We start from the raw sequence: 15,991 nt of genomic DNA, 5'->3' as shown, positions 1-15,991 counted from the left end.
TATTTATTTCTCATCTCAGCCTGTGATATTATTTTTACCATTTAACAAATGAGGAAACTGAAAGGTGAATCAACTTACCAAAAGTCTCAGAATTTGTGTTTATCGCTTTGTTTTAAACAGGAATAAAGAGAGGTGTATGGGTGATCTTGCCATATTCATAGGACATTTAGAGCATCCCTGGATTTAGGCACTGACACACATATTAATTCAACTTGAACTATCGCTACTGAGAAGAGTTGAAAACTTTTCAATTTTTATTACTAGGAACATTTTTTCAAGCATTTTTGACAGCACTAAAACTTGAAATGGGTTAGAAGCCTGTCTTTAAAAAAAATCTCATTATCATAAGATAAAGGGGAATGAGAAATACTTACTCACATTGAAAATGTAATAAAAACTAAACCTCTTCCAGATCTACTTTTTCAATATTACACTTGTGATTTTTAAAAAATTTCTCATAATTTAAAAGCTCTTGACTAACATAATTTGAAAACTGGAGTATTTCTTAGTTTATAAGCTAATAGAAATGCCATTTAGTGTCAGCTGGTGAATATCTACACTTTTCATTATAAAGTAATGCATAAAATAAAGTCATATAACTTGAATTTGAGGCAGAACTATACATACAGATTAGCAGCAATTAAGACATCAGTGAGAGGTTATCAGTTCCTGATTTAAATAAGTGTAAAACTACAGAAAACATATAGTAAGAAGAATAATGTCCCCACATCCCCACACTCTCATATTTTAACCCCTGAAACCTGTGAAAATATAAGATTATATAGTGAAAAATGATTAAAGTTTGCAGGTGAATTTAAGTTTCCTGCCTCCCTTTTTTTTCTATTTCTAATTTGAAATTTAGTGATGAGGGAAAACATTTTAAAATGATCAAAGCAGTTGTGGATACTGTTTTCCAGATATCCTTTCCCTACTTAAGGGTCTGATATTGAGTGTTCTACTAGTAATGAATGGCTGAGAAAATAATTATTTTTACTTTTAGCTTATTTTCTTTTAATTTAATTTCTTTTTTTTAAATTTCAGAGTGGAGGGGGGGAGAGAGAGGGAAAAAGAGAGAGAGAAAATGAGAGAGAATCATGTTCAGCTGACTCCCCCTATTGAGGATTGAGCCCACGACCTGACAAATGCCCTTGACCAGAATCAAACCTGAGACCCTTCAGTCCTCAGGTCAACATTCTATCCACTGAGCCAAACCGACTAGGGCTAGACAATTATTTTTAATATTTTTTTGAATGCTCAAAGAAATCCATTACCTTAACCTTATAAACAATAGCACAAGAAAAGAAGATAGCAATTTGTCAAAGTGAGTTGGGTAAAGTTTCAAGAAGAAAAGATTCCTAAGCTAGGAGAAGGAAGAGCAGAAGTTTTCCAGACAGGTTTGAAAAGAGGGGCCAGACTTGTTTCCCAGCTATAAGATATGGATTTTGCAAAGAAAAGGAGAAAAAAAGTCAGATACACAGAAGTAGAAAAAAGAAGGGATAAAGAAAATGTGAAACACAATAAGGAATAAGGTTTAAAAAAAGATGGAAGAAAGATGAAGTCATGAAAAGATACTCTGCTATAAACTAAGTACTAGGTTCTGAATAATAGCAGTGACAAGGACCAACATGGTCTATAACCTAACAGGAAAGAGAACTGTCATCAGACTTTTGGCACCTTGTGCTAGAAGAAAATTGAGTAGTGATATATTTAAGGTACTCAGTGAAAGAACATTTGAACCAAGAATATATAGTCACTGAAACTGATGTCCAAATTAAAATTTCTCAAACTGTTATGATCACGTAAGATTATGCATTAAAAGCCTGTTAGAGAGTAAACTTCAGATAATCAAATGACAAAGATACATCAACATAAAGACTCTTGGTGAGCATTAAAATATACATATTTTCTTGGATAACTCAGATAGATGAAGGATATAGTAAACAGTATAATATGGCTATCTCCACTGACAACATGGGTACAGTTCAACTTTAATCAAAGGTGGATAAAGTAACAAGAACACGAACAAACCTGTTGAAACCTCTTTTTATTGTTCATATAAGTGACTGTGTTAGAATTATCATTGTCAGAATATTTTGTGTGTAATGTTGGATAAAACAAATAAGTAATTCTAGCATCCCCAGTGCCCCCCTGAGAATTAGTATTCTTTGTAGTACAGATAAGGACTGGAAGTATTAGAATGAACTCATAAGTTTTTAAAAAATCTCTATCTATCATCTATTTAATCTATCAACTATCTAATCTATCATCTATCTATCTATCTTCTATCTATCTGTCTATCTATCTATAATCTATTATCATCTATCTATCATCTATTTCTTGCTTGGAAAGGCCTAGAAATAATGCCCATCTCCTAACATCTGGATTGTGATAGTGAAATACCACTTCCCACTGAAAGAAAGCAGGGCTACTAGAAGGACCAGTCGATTTTGGGGTCTAGGAAAGATAATATATAAGAGGAATCTAGGAGACCCTACATCACTAGTTAGTAAGGAAGCTATCAGAGAATGCAAGTGTGCATTAATAGGACTTGAGAGCCAACTCGGAAAGGCTCTATTGGCCAGTAAGTAAAATAAGTGAAATGGAGGAAAACATAAACTATGTTTAAATGCATGAAATCAGAGTGACACAGATATACACATACAAGTCACTAATCACCTTTGTACAACACAAGGTTAATGTAGTACACACTCAAATGTTTTAAAATCTTTTTTATATGAAATAATCACTGGATAAGTATGTTATAAACGAGGCAAAGTTTCTCTTTGTAGAACAACTTCAACAAGTAAATGAAGAAATAATAAAATTGTGTTATCAGGTTATCAATATTTTATAATATTTCATGAATTATAAAATCTAGGCATCACATTTGATGGCTGTTCACATTGCAAATGAGAGGCAGCCAGGGATTTTGTGCTTTCTGATAAAAATGCAAAACTACAATGAAAAAGTCCTGCCAAAATATCTCATCTATTCTGATTAACCTTATAGGTCCAAACACCAATAGACAAAAAGCACAGAGGGTAGAAGAATATGTTAAATTAAATCAGGATAGAAATAGATATAGAAAAAATAAGCTAGTTTCATTATCAAATAAATTGCAAGGGGGAAAGTGGAGTAGGAATACAGTAATTGCAAAAGGGTGCAAAAATATACTCATCACACACATATCAGGAGAGAGAAAAAGAGAGTGGGAGGAGAGAGAGAGAGAGAGAGAGAGTGAGAGAGAGAGAGAGAGAGAGAGAGAGAGAGAGAGAGAGAGAGAGAGAACGAACCAAACCATGTTTTAGGGATACACAGCTGGATGATGAAACTATATAGGAAGGGTAGATATTATGTCAGAAATGTGTTTATTCTTGGAGAAAAGAAAATTTGGTTTGCAGGCACATGGAGGGTTTTGGGGTGGTAGAAAATGTTTATTTCTTGACACTGAGGGTCATTAGAAGGTTGTTTGACTGATAATAGTGCATGAAGCTGTACATTTGTTTTATGTAGTTGCTAATGTGAATATTGAAAAAGAAATAGGTAGCTGATTTGTTGCTATATGGAACGCAAGGATTTGTACGAAATGTAAGTAAAGATGAGTATTTGCATATGTGATTCTTCAATTCAGGAAATAAATCTTATAGCTGAACCCATGAAACTTAAGAGAGTTTGAGGATTAAGAAGAGATAGAAACAATCTGAGAACAGAATCCCAGTGTGGGAGACAATGTTTAATGGAAAGATTAAAAAAAGAGCCATGCAAAATAGTCTGAGAGGCAGAAAGAAAACTATATAAGTGACTTCCTTTCAAAATCCTGGCTTGGAAGTTGCACATCACATCCATTGGCCTGAATATATAGCAACAAGGAAGTCTGGAAAAGGCAGTCCCTTACTGTGTTGCCATGAGATCAGAAAAAAAGAAAAGAAAAGAATGTTCTATTACTAAAAGGAAGAAAGGGCCTTATTTTGAACATTTTTAGTGGGCTGTTCCTGGAGTTCTCTGGGAGACCTGGAGTTACAATGTGAAATCATGATGCTGTACCCAGTGCAAAGAGGAGCAAAAGTCCCTTGACTTGGAGGAACAAGATCAGTGGATGTGAGTAAACAGAAGGAACATAGGCAGTAGAACAAGGTGTCATGGGACTCTGAAGAGTGGAGTTTATATTGTGTTGGAAAGGATAACCTGGTAGACAGTGGCAATCTAGGAGAATGTTGGCCTTGCCTCATCTTTTTCCATATGAGGAACATGGGAGGAAGAACAGCTTCCACAGGAGAGATGCAAAGGAGCAGAGTTCTTAGGGAGCCAGATTTCCCTTTAGGAAAAGAAAAGTGAAGATGGCTAAAAAATTCACAAGGCACTTTGCAAAGATTAAATCTCAACTGAAAAAAAAAATACCTCCCACTACGCATTTTACAAATTGTGATTTCTGTCACTCTTACTTTAAAGGGACACAAAATACAAAACACTAGTAAATCAATTCAGCTCTAGTTCTTAAAATTATCTCGTAATTGAAATATATTAAAAATGTTTTAAAGTAATAGGCCAGTAGCATCCTATATAATAAAATCCTAATATGCTAAGTGTCCAGTCATTTGGCCAGCCATTCAACCAATCAAAGTATAATATGCTAATGATATGCTAAGGGTGCTCAATCAGTCACTATGATGTGCACTGACCACCAGGAGGAAGGCTCTCCAACCAGTAGGTTAGCTTGCTGCTGGGGTCTGGCCCAGATAAGCCAGACATGCCCTGGAGCCTCCTGGGGTTTGGCTGGCCAACCTCCCATGTCTCTCCCTGGCCCCAATTTCCCTCAGCCTGGCCTGCATCCTCTTACAATCTAGGACTCCTTGGGGGATGTCAGAAAGCTAGTTTCAGCCTGAACCCACAGGGGGAGCACCACTTAGCCAGAAGCTGGGCTCACAGCTGTGAGCACCTCTCAGATTGTGAGAGGGTGTAGGCTGGACTGAGGGACGCCACCCTCCCCCCCCCCAGTGCAGAATTTTGTGCACTGGGCCTCTAGTGTTAGTATGTTAAAATATTCTAGCAAACCATTTCACATTTACCAAAGTTATATTTTTAGAATATGTAATTTTGTTCTTTTATTATTTGTATTTTTAAATAAATATTCAAGACATATATTGTCATATTTATTTCTATCTAGTTTCAGCTTCACTGTTCAATAGTAACAAAACTGAGCAAAATTTCCCATACATGCAAAGGTTACCCTTATTTTTGTAAATATTTGAGAATAGAAGTAAGTAGCAGAAACCAGTTAATAACAGTTTCTTCTTTGGAGGAAATCTATATGGATCTGAAACTGAATTGGTAAATAGTTTTATCTCATAAATGAAATTTCATTACATGGTAGTGGCTTCTCAGGATTGCTTTGAGAATTGTGTAGCTGAGCAAAATTTGGGATGGTAATGCTCCATTAGCACCCTCTGTGTGGATGTAGGAGAGGGGAGAGGAAGCATGCACTCCACACTGTATCCATCACTGTTCTAGCAGCTAGAAACATGTCTCTGTTTTTCACCAAATAAACCTAAATTTATAGCTAAACGAATATTAAAAATATCATAGATGTGTAGTGATAACTACTTAATTATGCTTAGCATTAACATAATCATTAGCACAAGATATATGTTCTCAAGAAATCTAAATTTCAACTGAATCTTTGACAAAGTTATTGATATAATGAATTTGATTGAATATGATTTAGAGAGAGGTCCTAGAAAGTTTGTAAAAGACATTTATAGGAAAAAGCCATAATTATATGAATGTATTGGTAATTTTTAATGCTTCTAAGAACATGTTTATTGTACCAACCCATACAATTAAATATACGATAAGAAGTTCCTTTTAGAATATGATTAATATGTCTGGCTTGAATAACCATATTTTATTTTTACCATTTAAAACATCCTTCTGAAAGGCAGTTGTCATGATTCATTGCATTGGGGCTACAACAATAGGACTGAATTGAAACATTAACATGGAGAAGAGTTAAATGAATTCATGTATAAAGTTTGAATTTAAAAAATAGACAGCCAGAAAAATTAGAAAACTTTAAAACAACCAAAACAGCTAATAAATAACAAAAATAAAAGCTGGTCAAGACACTGTGATTTAGTAAATGAGTTTAGTTCCATAATATTAGAATAATGATAATAATAAAATAAGTCAAGGGTTTTAAGATCACTCTAGTTGAATTTCTTTAGAAAATACATGTTTTGCAGAAACCAGTTTGGCTCATGGATAGAGCGTCGGCCTGAAGACTGAAGGGTCCCGGGTTCAATTCCAGTCAAGGGCATGTACCTTAGTTGTGGGCACATCCCCAGTAGGGGGTGTGCAAGAAGCAACTGATTGATGATTCTCTCTCATCAATGTTTCTGACTCTCTATCCCTCTCTTTTCTTCCTCTCTGTGAAAAATCAATAAAATATATATTAAAAAAAATACATGTTTTTATTGATTCAGTGGGGAAGGGAGAGAGAGAGAAATAGACACATCAATGAGAGAGAATCATTGACTGGCTGTCTCTTGCATGCCCCCCATTGGGGATAGACCCTAGAATCAGGGCATATGCCCCTACTGGAATTGAGCCATCACCTCTTGATCCATAGGTTGACACTCAATCACTGAGCCAGGCTAGCCAGGCCAGTTGAATTTCTTTAGAATTGAATCTGGATGGTAGTATGTGATTTTAAAAATTAACCAAATGTTTTTTAAAGTGAAAAAAATCAAATAATATTTGTTTATAGTATAATATTACCAATAAAAAAAGACTGTCAACCATTCATCCAATCATCCATAAGTAAAATCAAAGCAGATTAAGCTGAAATGGAATAATAAGGAGGGTGGGGAACAAGTCTGGCACTTGCTTTATTACCTGCCAGCCTGCAAAATGGTAAGATGACTCATTTCCCTGCTACTGACAAACTGGGAGATCCAGGCTTATCAACTCTCTCCATCCCCACCCCCAAAATTATTTCTCTGATGCATCGCAACACCTTTCATTGGCAGCCAGGGCCTCTTTACCATTCCTCTACCTTCATTCTTTCTAAGACTACAATGTGCTTGAATGAAAAATATCCAGAATCCACAGTGACTAAGCATTTGACTTGCTTCATTTGAGAATGTGAGATAATATACCATGAGACAGTACAAAGGTTGACCACTTCTGGCAAAAGCAGAACTATATGTTAATTAGAATCTCCTAGAAATATTCTTACCTTCTCAGAGTAGTCAAACAGAAAACAACAGCAAGATAAATGAAGTCCAAAATTTAGAGAAATTAAGTGACTGCTAGTGACCAGTAATTAATTACACTAAGTCTGTTTTTATTCACTGTCTAAGTGGAAATGAGAAATCTGTTCTAACAGCAACCAGGTAAACAATGAAGGTAGTCAGATGAAGCTACAGACATTATTTATGAGTCATCAGTGGAGACAACTTTCATTCCTACAGAATGAGTAATTTAAAAAAATAGTAACACATGTTGAAATATTCTGCAAGAACTGAAATGACTAACCGTTGAAACAAAAGAGGAGAAATTAGTTTTGAAAAACATGCTAAGTAAATGTGATAAAGATTAACTGTTTCTTATAACATTAAAAAACTATTCTATTACATAAAGTAGAAAGATAAAATAGAAACTAAAATAATAAAATGAAGAGTAAAGGTATAGAAGAAATTGGTTGAGAGATTTATTAATAAAAATGGAGCTTAATGAGATATTGATATGTAAAGAAACAAAAAATTCACTAACATTAAAATTTTTATTAAAAGCAGAATTGACATACAAAACTAAGATTTGAAATAGCATTGAGAAGCACTCTATTAGCACTGAAAAAAATGAAACCACGATAGAAATGAATGAGTGGCACTATTGCAATTGCAACAGTCAGAAAAAAAAAATCTGGCATTCTACTATTGAAATCCTAAATATAATCAGAACAAATGAAAAGAGGTAACATTGAAGATAACAAAAAAAATGAAATATGATGAATATGCATATATAACCAACATATACATGCATGCAACCAGGAAAAATAGTTAAATTTTAATACGTCAATAATAAAACATTTACCTATCAAAAAGAAAGAGGGATGGGGAGGACAAAGAAAAAGAAATCAAAGTTAGCCTGAATATAGGCTTTACCTTTAAATACTAATTGTCCCCAGGGAACAATAAATACATAGTTTTGAAGGTAAGTATATTTTATACCGTTTATTCATTTGCCATATATTAGTGATATCAGCTAAAAAATATTTTGCATGTATGTAACTGCTCAGAAATTTCTTTATACTCTTCTAATAAAAAATGTTGACAACATTTTAATCAAAATAGGATTTTAAGAATAGGAAACTAAGATCAATCATTTAAAGATCAGATAGCATTGACTTAGTCTAAATAATTATTATAAATATAATTTCAAACATAATAATTTCAAAATCATTCCTTATTAATAAGCCAGGTAAAAAAACAGGGACTAGTTCAACTAAAACTAAAAGGCATGCTAAGTTTTCTATCTTACAAGAGGAAAAAGAAATGGAATATGCTATATCTTTTTTACCTATGATTTTGAGAAAACAATGCTATAAAAAGAAGCAACAACTGATACCACAGTAATACAAAGGATTGTAAGAAAATACGACTAACAACTATATGCCAACAAATTGGACAATGCAGACAAAATGGATAAATTCCTAGAAACATACAATTTTCCAAAACCGAATTAAAAAGAAACAAACCAATTGCAACCAACAAAATCAGAGCAATAATAAGAAAACTCCCAATAAACAAAAGTCCTGGACTGGATGCTTCATAGGTGAACTTTATCAAGCAATCAAAGAACTAACACCTGCCCTTCTCAAACTATTTCAAAAAAACTGAAGAGAAGGAAATACTCTCTAGCTCATTTTATAAGGTCAGCATTATCCTGGTTCCAAAATGAGATAAAGGCACTACAAAGAAAACATGTCCTTGATGAAATATCACTAATGAATATCTCTGATGCAAAAACCCTCAACAAAATACTGGCAAACCAAATTCAGCAATGCATTAAAAACTTCATATACCATTATCAAGTGGGATTTATTCCTGGGATTCAAGGGTGATATATCTTCAAATCAATTAATGTGATATACCAAAATGAAAAAAAAAATCATATTATCATATCAATAGATGCAGAAAAAAACATTGACAAAATCCAGCAGCAATTTTATGATGATTCCTAGCAAAGAGGGAACATACCTCAACATAGTAAAGGCCATGTTATCACAAACCCAGACCTAACATCAGACTTAAAGGGGGAAAAGAAAAAGCAGTCTATTTGATAAATGGTGTTGAAAAATTGGACAAATACATGAAAAAAATGAAACTAGAACACCTTTTTATATCATATACAATAACACACTCAAAATTGATTGAAGACTTAAATGAAAGACTTAAAAATCATAAAACTCATGAAAGAAAACATAGGCTATAAACTATCTGACATTTCTCTTAGCAATATTTTTTTTTATATTTCTTTGGGCAAGAGAAACAAAAGAAAATGTAAACTAATGAGACTACATCAAACTTAAAAGATTTTGCACAGAAAAGAAAACCATAAATACTAAATAGGAGAATATATTCACCAATGATACATCTGGTAAGGAGATGATATCCAACATTTATAAATAACTCATAAAACTGAACACAGAAAAATAAATCCAATTAAAAACTGGGCAAAGGATTTGAAGAGACACTTCTCCAAATAGGATACACAGATGGCCAATAGACAAATGAAAAAATGCTCTGCCTCACTGATCATCAGAGAGATGCAAATTAAAATCACAATGAGATATCACCACATACCTGTCAGAATGGTATCAATAAATAAAGAAACAACAAATGTTGGTGATGATGTGGAGAGAAGGGAACCCTTTGAACTAATGATGGGAAGGCAGATTGGGACATCCACTATTGAAAACCGTATGGAGATTCCTCAAAAATTTTAGAATGGAACTGCATTACCCAGCCATTCTACTTCTGAGTATATATCTGAAGAAACCAAAACACTAATTTGAAAGAATATATATGCGCCTCTATTTTAATTGTGGCATTATTTACAATAGTCAAGATATAGAAGCAACCCAAGTACCCATCAATAGAAGAGTGGATTGAAATAAACAACCTTAAAAATAGAAATTTTTATTATAAAAGAATTATTAATAAGATTTAATAACTGCAAGTGAATTTGTGCATAAAGAATTATAAGAATATACTGTTTGCTATGATTATCTGTGTCATTTCATCAGATCATAAATTTGGGGAAAAAGTAATTACTTATTTAGAAATACAATGCAATACCTTTCTGGGTAGGAAATGACTAGTGTATCCCTTTTCTTTCTAAGCTCCAAGGAAATTGTATTCTGTGTTTTACTCACTGAAGGGGGCTTCCTCAGGACAATGATGGTTATGCTCTGAGAGAAAAATCTTGAAATTATGGCCTGGAGGTTCACACTGGTAACATGTGATTCTGTTGATTCAATGAATCAGTTAACTCATCTACATAATACAAGCCTTTTCTATAGGAGCTGGATGAAGTTGTCTTGATTTTATTCATTTACCAGCTCAATCACGGTACTATTTTCTCATGATCCATTCACAAACTGCTTTTTCCATGCCCCAGGTGATAGGTAAACATGTATGGAGTGTGATCAGCATTTCAGGGAAAGAGGCCTTGAGTTCCAACATCTTGATTCAAATCTGAGCTCTTAATGACGTTTTAAAGACATAGGTGACATTATTCGTAAAATACGTGACATGAATTCTTTAATCTCTCTAAATCTGTTACCTGTCTACAATATTACATTAGATAATGCATTTTAAAACTGTACATGGTTACACATGATCATTATTTTTTTAAAGTGGGTGTATCATTTCTATCTTCAATCCTAAGTATCAGTTATCTAATTGTTTGCCAGGTAAGAAGGGGGCGATTGGGGACACACACCGGATCACAGTGTGGCCTTCAGCGAGCTGCCAATAACAGAGGCAGACAGACAAGGCAGGGCAGGAGGAGACCAGCGTGAAGTGACAGAACAGAGAGAAAACAGCTGCTTTTTCCAGCAGGAGCTCTCATCAGCTGGAAGCCCATATGTTAGGAATATCCACCCTTCACTTAAAAAGAATTTCCTTTTGGAGTGGCCATCGGCATGCAGCCTATAGACGACTTGCATTATTTCTTCAAGACGGAGGAAAACGTGCACAGAGAAAAACATCTACCAGCGGACATGACTGAAATTGTCTCAAGACTCTGAGAAACATGAAAGTGAGCCATTAGGAGATGATACAAAGGATCTGGTATCCATGCAAACTGTGAAGTCAGCCTTAGAGAGAAAGGGAGAGAGAGAGAGGGAGAGAGAGGAAGAGAGGGAGGGAAAAGAAGGGGAAGCGAGAGAAGGAATAACCCCGGCATAATCTGTACTTCTAGAAAAGGACTATCTTCTGGAGAACAAATGGACTCGGATTTTAAACGCATGTAACCACCTAAGTTTCACAATATCATTAGCTACGTTGCTTCAAGAATGCACTTGCATTAAAATATTCTCCTACGTATTTGGTGAAGTGTAAGAAGTTTGTTGCAGTCTCTTACCTGAAGTATAAATCTTCCAGAAATGAAACATAATCTCGTTTCTTTTCAAGAGTGAAATATACAAGCTAAAACACTTCTATTTCAAGGGAACATTATGCCTCCACTGGAAGCTTATATTCCTGTTTGGCAGGTTTGGCATGTTTGGAAACCTATTTTTCATCAAACACCGGAGGGGTGTATGGAAAAAAAGGAGTTTGCATAATGAATAAGGATTCAAGCCAAAAATGCAACAATGAAGTAGCTTCTCTGTGAGAAACAGATGTTGTGCCAAAATAGACTGAACAGCAATATAATGCAAAAGAAATATATATATTTTAAAACAGCTAAAGAGAGAATACTTCTGGAAGGGCTTTTGCTCATGTCATCATGCATTTGAATGTGGAAGTGGATCAGGAAGGTGGAAACAGAGATTTCAATTCACAGAAGAGCTGAGCCCTTGTAAACACTGCTCTAGCCCTTCTATTAGTTTCACTTTCACATTATTTTCTTTATTTAATTAGGATTTTTTATCCAGCTTAAGAAATTGCCAATTTTGTTTGTTCAGCCTCAGGACCTTAGTCAATTTCAAGGTAAAAATAATTTTTTATCATCTAATCATACTTAAAGAATAGCAACAAGGAGAAAAAATGTACACAGTTAAGTAGAATGTAAATGTGGGTAAGTTTGTTGTCTTGGGGAACTGCTGCTGAAGATGAGCCAGGCTGTTGTCTTGCCTCAGACCTTGAAGAGATTCTTCCACAGTAACCTTGCCAACATGATGGAATTGAATAATCGTCTTTCAAATGGAATACAAAAAGTTATGATCCAGAACTTCCAGACTGGCTACATGCATGCGTTATATATGCCCCACATTTTCCTAACCTTCATGCTCTCTCATTATTTGTATAAACACTTTGAAAGTGGGACTTCACTGACTAAGCCAAGCATTCCTCTAGTCTAGAGTGTCTCCTGGTGCTTCGCAGCTGCCTGGGGATGGGAATAGTGTGGCGAACAAGACTGGCAAAGTCCTGCTCCCATGGAGGTGGCTTCCTGCCCCTCGCCCTGTTGCCTAGCATAGCGATCTGAACCAGTTGGTATCTCCTTGAAAAACAAATGAAGAAAGTTATAGGTACGATAAAGTAGTTTGTATATTCCAATGTAAAATATTAGGAAACTGGCAAATAAAAGAAAATATCTTGACCGAGTTATTTTGAAAGGAAGTGCTAGATGCATTGGTGCTTACTAGGTGTACTGGTTAATAATGTGGATTTTTTTTTTCTTCAAAAGATGGGGTTACACTTACGTTGATATATATGCAATTTGATATGTATGCTATTTTGTTGTATTAACATCAAGCTTCAAAACTTCATATGCCAAATTTGCTGAAGGTGTTAACATCATAGATATTTTTACACTTAAAAATGTCGAATTTCATGCCAAAAAAAAGAGCATTTATGGGAAGTTTTAATTCATTGTTTTGAAGAAAAGTCCTGCTGAATACTTCGGAAAGCTTATGGTGAACATGCTCCATCTCACGATACTTGTGAACACTGGTTTAAATCCTTTAAAAGTGATGATTTCAATGTGAAAGACAAAGAACATATATATCAATGTATGTGTAACCCCATCTTTTGAAAAAAATCTGCATTATTAACCAGTATACATGATCAACCAAAAAAAGCTTGAAGACCAACAATTACAAGCATTATTGGATGAATATGGGTGTCAAACTCAAAAACAACTAGCAGAAAGATTAAACGTTGCTCAGCACACAATTTCTGATTGTTTACAAGCAATGGGAAATATTTTAAAGGAAGAAAAATGGGTGCCACATCAACTGAACTTAAGACAATCAGTAAAGTGTTGCCTCAATGGCATGAAAGAAAGTCTTTTTTGTATCAAATTGTGATTGGGATGAAAAGTGGATTTATTTTGAGAATTACAAATACACAAAATCATGAGTTGATCCAGGTCAACCATTAACATTGACTACAAGGCCAAATCACTTTGGAAAGAAAACAATGCTCTGCTTTTGGTGGGATCAGGAAGATGTGGTATATTATGAGCTTCTAAATCCAGGTAAATACTGATGGCTACCGACAAGAAATAATCAGTTTGACCACACTCTGATTGTGAAGCGACCAGAATGTGCCAGAAAACACGGCAAAGTAATTTTGCTTAATGAATACGCACCATCACACACTTCAAAACCAGTTAAAGATACATTAAAGGTCTTGCCTGCGAAGTATTAACCCACCCGCTGTATTCACCAGACCTTGCTTCCTCAGATTACCACTTATTGCAATTGCACTTTCTGAGCAGCACTGCAAAATGTACGAAGGAATGGAAAATTGGGTCTCTAAATGGTTTGCCGCAAAACAAAATAAGTTCTATTGAGACGGTATGCATAAATTACCTGAAAGATGGGGGAAATGTGTAGCTATTGAAGGACATTGCTTTGATGTTTCTCTTGAAATAACAGTGTTTTCTTTGATTACAAAATCTGCTATTATTAACCAGTGCACCTACCATATTAGACATAAATTGCTTGCTCTGTTATTCACTTTAGCTTGACAGGAGGGAAAAATGAATCAATAGTATATGAAGTCTTTATAAAGATAGCACATTCAAAAATTGCATTTGTTTAAAATCTAGTATAAAGGAGCAAGAAGTTAATATTGATATTCTTCAATCTTATACAAATTGAGTTTCTTGAGATTTTTGTGAAATTAATACAATCAGTTACTAAAGATTAAAAACAAATGATTTTATTTAAAATGGTCATTCAATTACTAAAGATTAAAAACAAATGAAAAGTTTATTCAAGAGCATTCAGTGGGAATAAATGCTGCTTTAACAATATCTGCTCTATTAGGGTATCTGCTATTCATTAGTAGCCTTGGAGAATGCCATGAATTGACTCAGTTAACACCTTGCCAACCTTCTTTGTGTACATTTCTGGCTGTAGAGTCTGAAAAGCTTAAAGTGACACTTCCAAAGAATCAGGATGAGAATTAGCTTCTACCATTAAAATGTATTTGCACACATTTTAGAGGGCAAGGAATATCTGTGTTACTGTGGATTTATTTTTCTATTAACAAGCAAGAGCTCAGTTTCTAAAGCAATACTCTAGTGTAGTGCTTGTTCTGCACTTCCCTTGGCATTGAGAGGCAGCTGTGTCAAAAGTAGTGGTGACAGCTAATTCCCAGCTTTCCGATTTGGGGATTGCTTTGAAAGTGGAATGCCTGTTCTCAGTGGTTCCAGTGAGGATGTGTCAGTTCTGTAGCGTACTGTTCTTATTTAAAGCCCACCATATGGGTCCTTTTATTGTTTTGAAAATACGTTATTCTCTTTATTAAATCTTTCCTGTTCCAATATTCAGATTTGTTTCTGAACAAGTGTATCAGACTGCAAGATGTTCCCCAATATCTGTCCTTAACCTCTTTCCAAGTAGATTTTCAACTGGTCTCCAATCTAGCTAATTAAAGACTGTCTTTCTCAGCCCCCTTATTGAGAGTGACCAAGTTCTAGGTAATATCATTTAAAAAGATGTTATATTTGGTACTTCCGATTTGTCCTTACAAGGGTACAGCATACAATATCCTGGCACCTTGCCCACATTCTGATCATAGTGTGACAGCAAAGATTAAAGAACTTCCCTGGATCCAGAGTCAGAGTCACACATTGAGAACGGTAGGACACTCTGCTAAGGGAATCACTTAGCCCTGAACTATTTAAGGACACATACATTTCTATCTTATTTGAAATGGTGGATTTTAGATTCTCTGTTTCATTCTAATAGCATCTTAATCTGAAGTAAATCATAATTTGGTTATTAGATATGGACTCTACCACACTAAAAAAAAAATGAGGCATTGGTCCCATAATTGGGTAATGGGTGTCAGGAGCCCAGATATTGCAGGATAGAAAGCCAGTAATCCTCCATGATAAACACTTGGTAAGGCTGTCACTTGTAATCCTCAGAAAGGTAGACTTCTTACCAAAAGAACATGTAACCGCTGAACTGTTTGGAAAAAACAAAACAGAACATTGGAAAAACTCAGAATGTTTCCACATCTCGTTATCTCATTGTGCAAAGTTCTGCAACAAGATATACTTGGGCTGGTTATAACAGGTGACTTTCCAGAAGCAGCCGTAGAAGTAAATGGGCCTCTGGTGTCCTCAAGTGCCTGCATTAAAACTTCTCAGTTATTGGGATACATTCCAGTTTCAAAGGTTAGATTAAGGTCAATGATTTCCTACTTAAACTAATATTTTCAGCTAGTTTCAAAGTAGAACCATTAAATTGAAGGAAAGCAAAAATGTGCTGAGCAAAGAGACCAGTAAATATAAAAGGTTCGTCTGG

At 34.8% G+C, this 15,991-nt stretch overlaps 2 protein-coding genes across 2 annotated transcripts in view; one reads left to right on the top strand and one right to left on the bottom strand.

The window, feature by feature from the left end:
- PIK3C2G (phosphatidylinositol-4-phosphate 3-kinase catalytic subunit type 2 gamma) overlaps positions 1–11,763 on the bottom strand; it is a 264,337-nt gene extending 252,574 nt beyond the window's left edge. The window contains exon 1 of the mRNA XM_036458057.2: positions 11,647–11,763. The gene's annotated coding sequence lies outside the window, so the exon portion shown is untranslated. The remainder of the gene's footprint in view (positions 1–11,646) is intronic.
- The window catches only part of LOC118728676 (ubiquitin-60S ribosomal protein L40-like), a 28,239-nt gene continuing 15,810 nt past the window's right edge, over positions 3,563–15,991 (top strand). The window contains exon 1 of the mRNA XM_036455437.1: positions 3,563–3,588. Within this exon, the coding sequence (XP_036311330.1) occupies positions 3,563–3,588 (26 nt within the window). The remainder of the gene's footprint in view (positions 3,589–15,991) is intronic.

This window comes from Pipistrellus kuhlii, unplaced genomic scaffold (assembly GCF_014108245.1).
Source record: "Pipistrellus kuhlii isolate mPipKuh1 unplaced genomic scaffold, mPipKuh1.p scaffold_m20_p_3, whole genome shotgun sequence".
Lineage (NCBI taxonomy): Eukaryota > Metazoa > Chordata > Mammalia > Chiroptera > Vespertilionidae > Pipistrellus > Pipistrellus kuhlii.
Note: the sequence above shows the minus strand (reverse complement) of the source record. Positions and strands in the feature narration are given on the sequence as shown.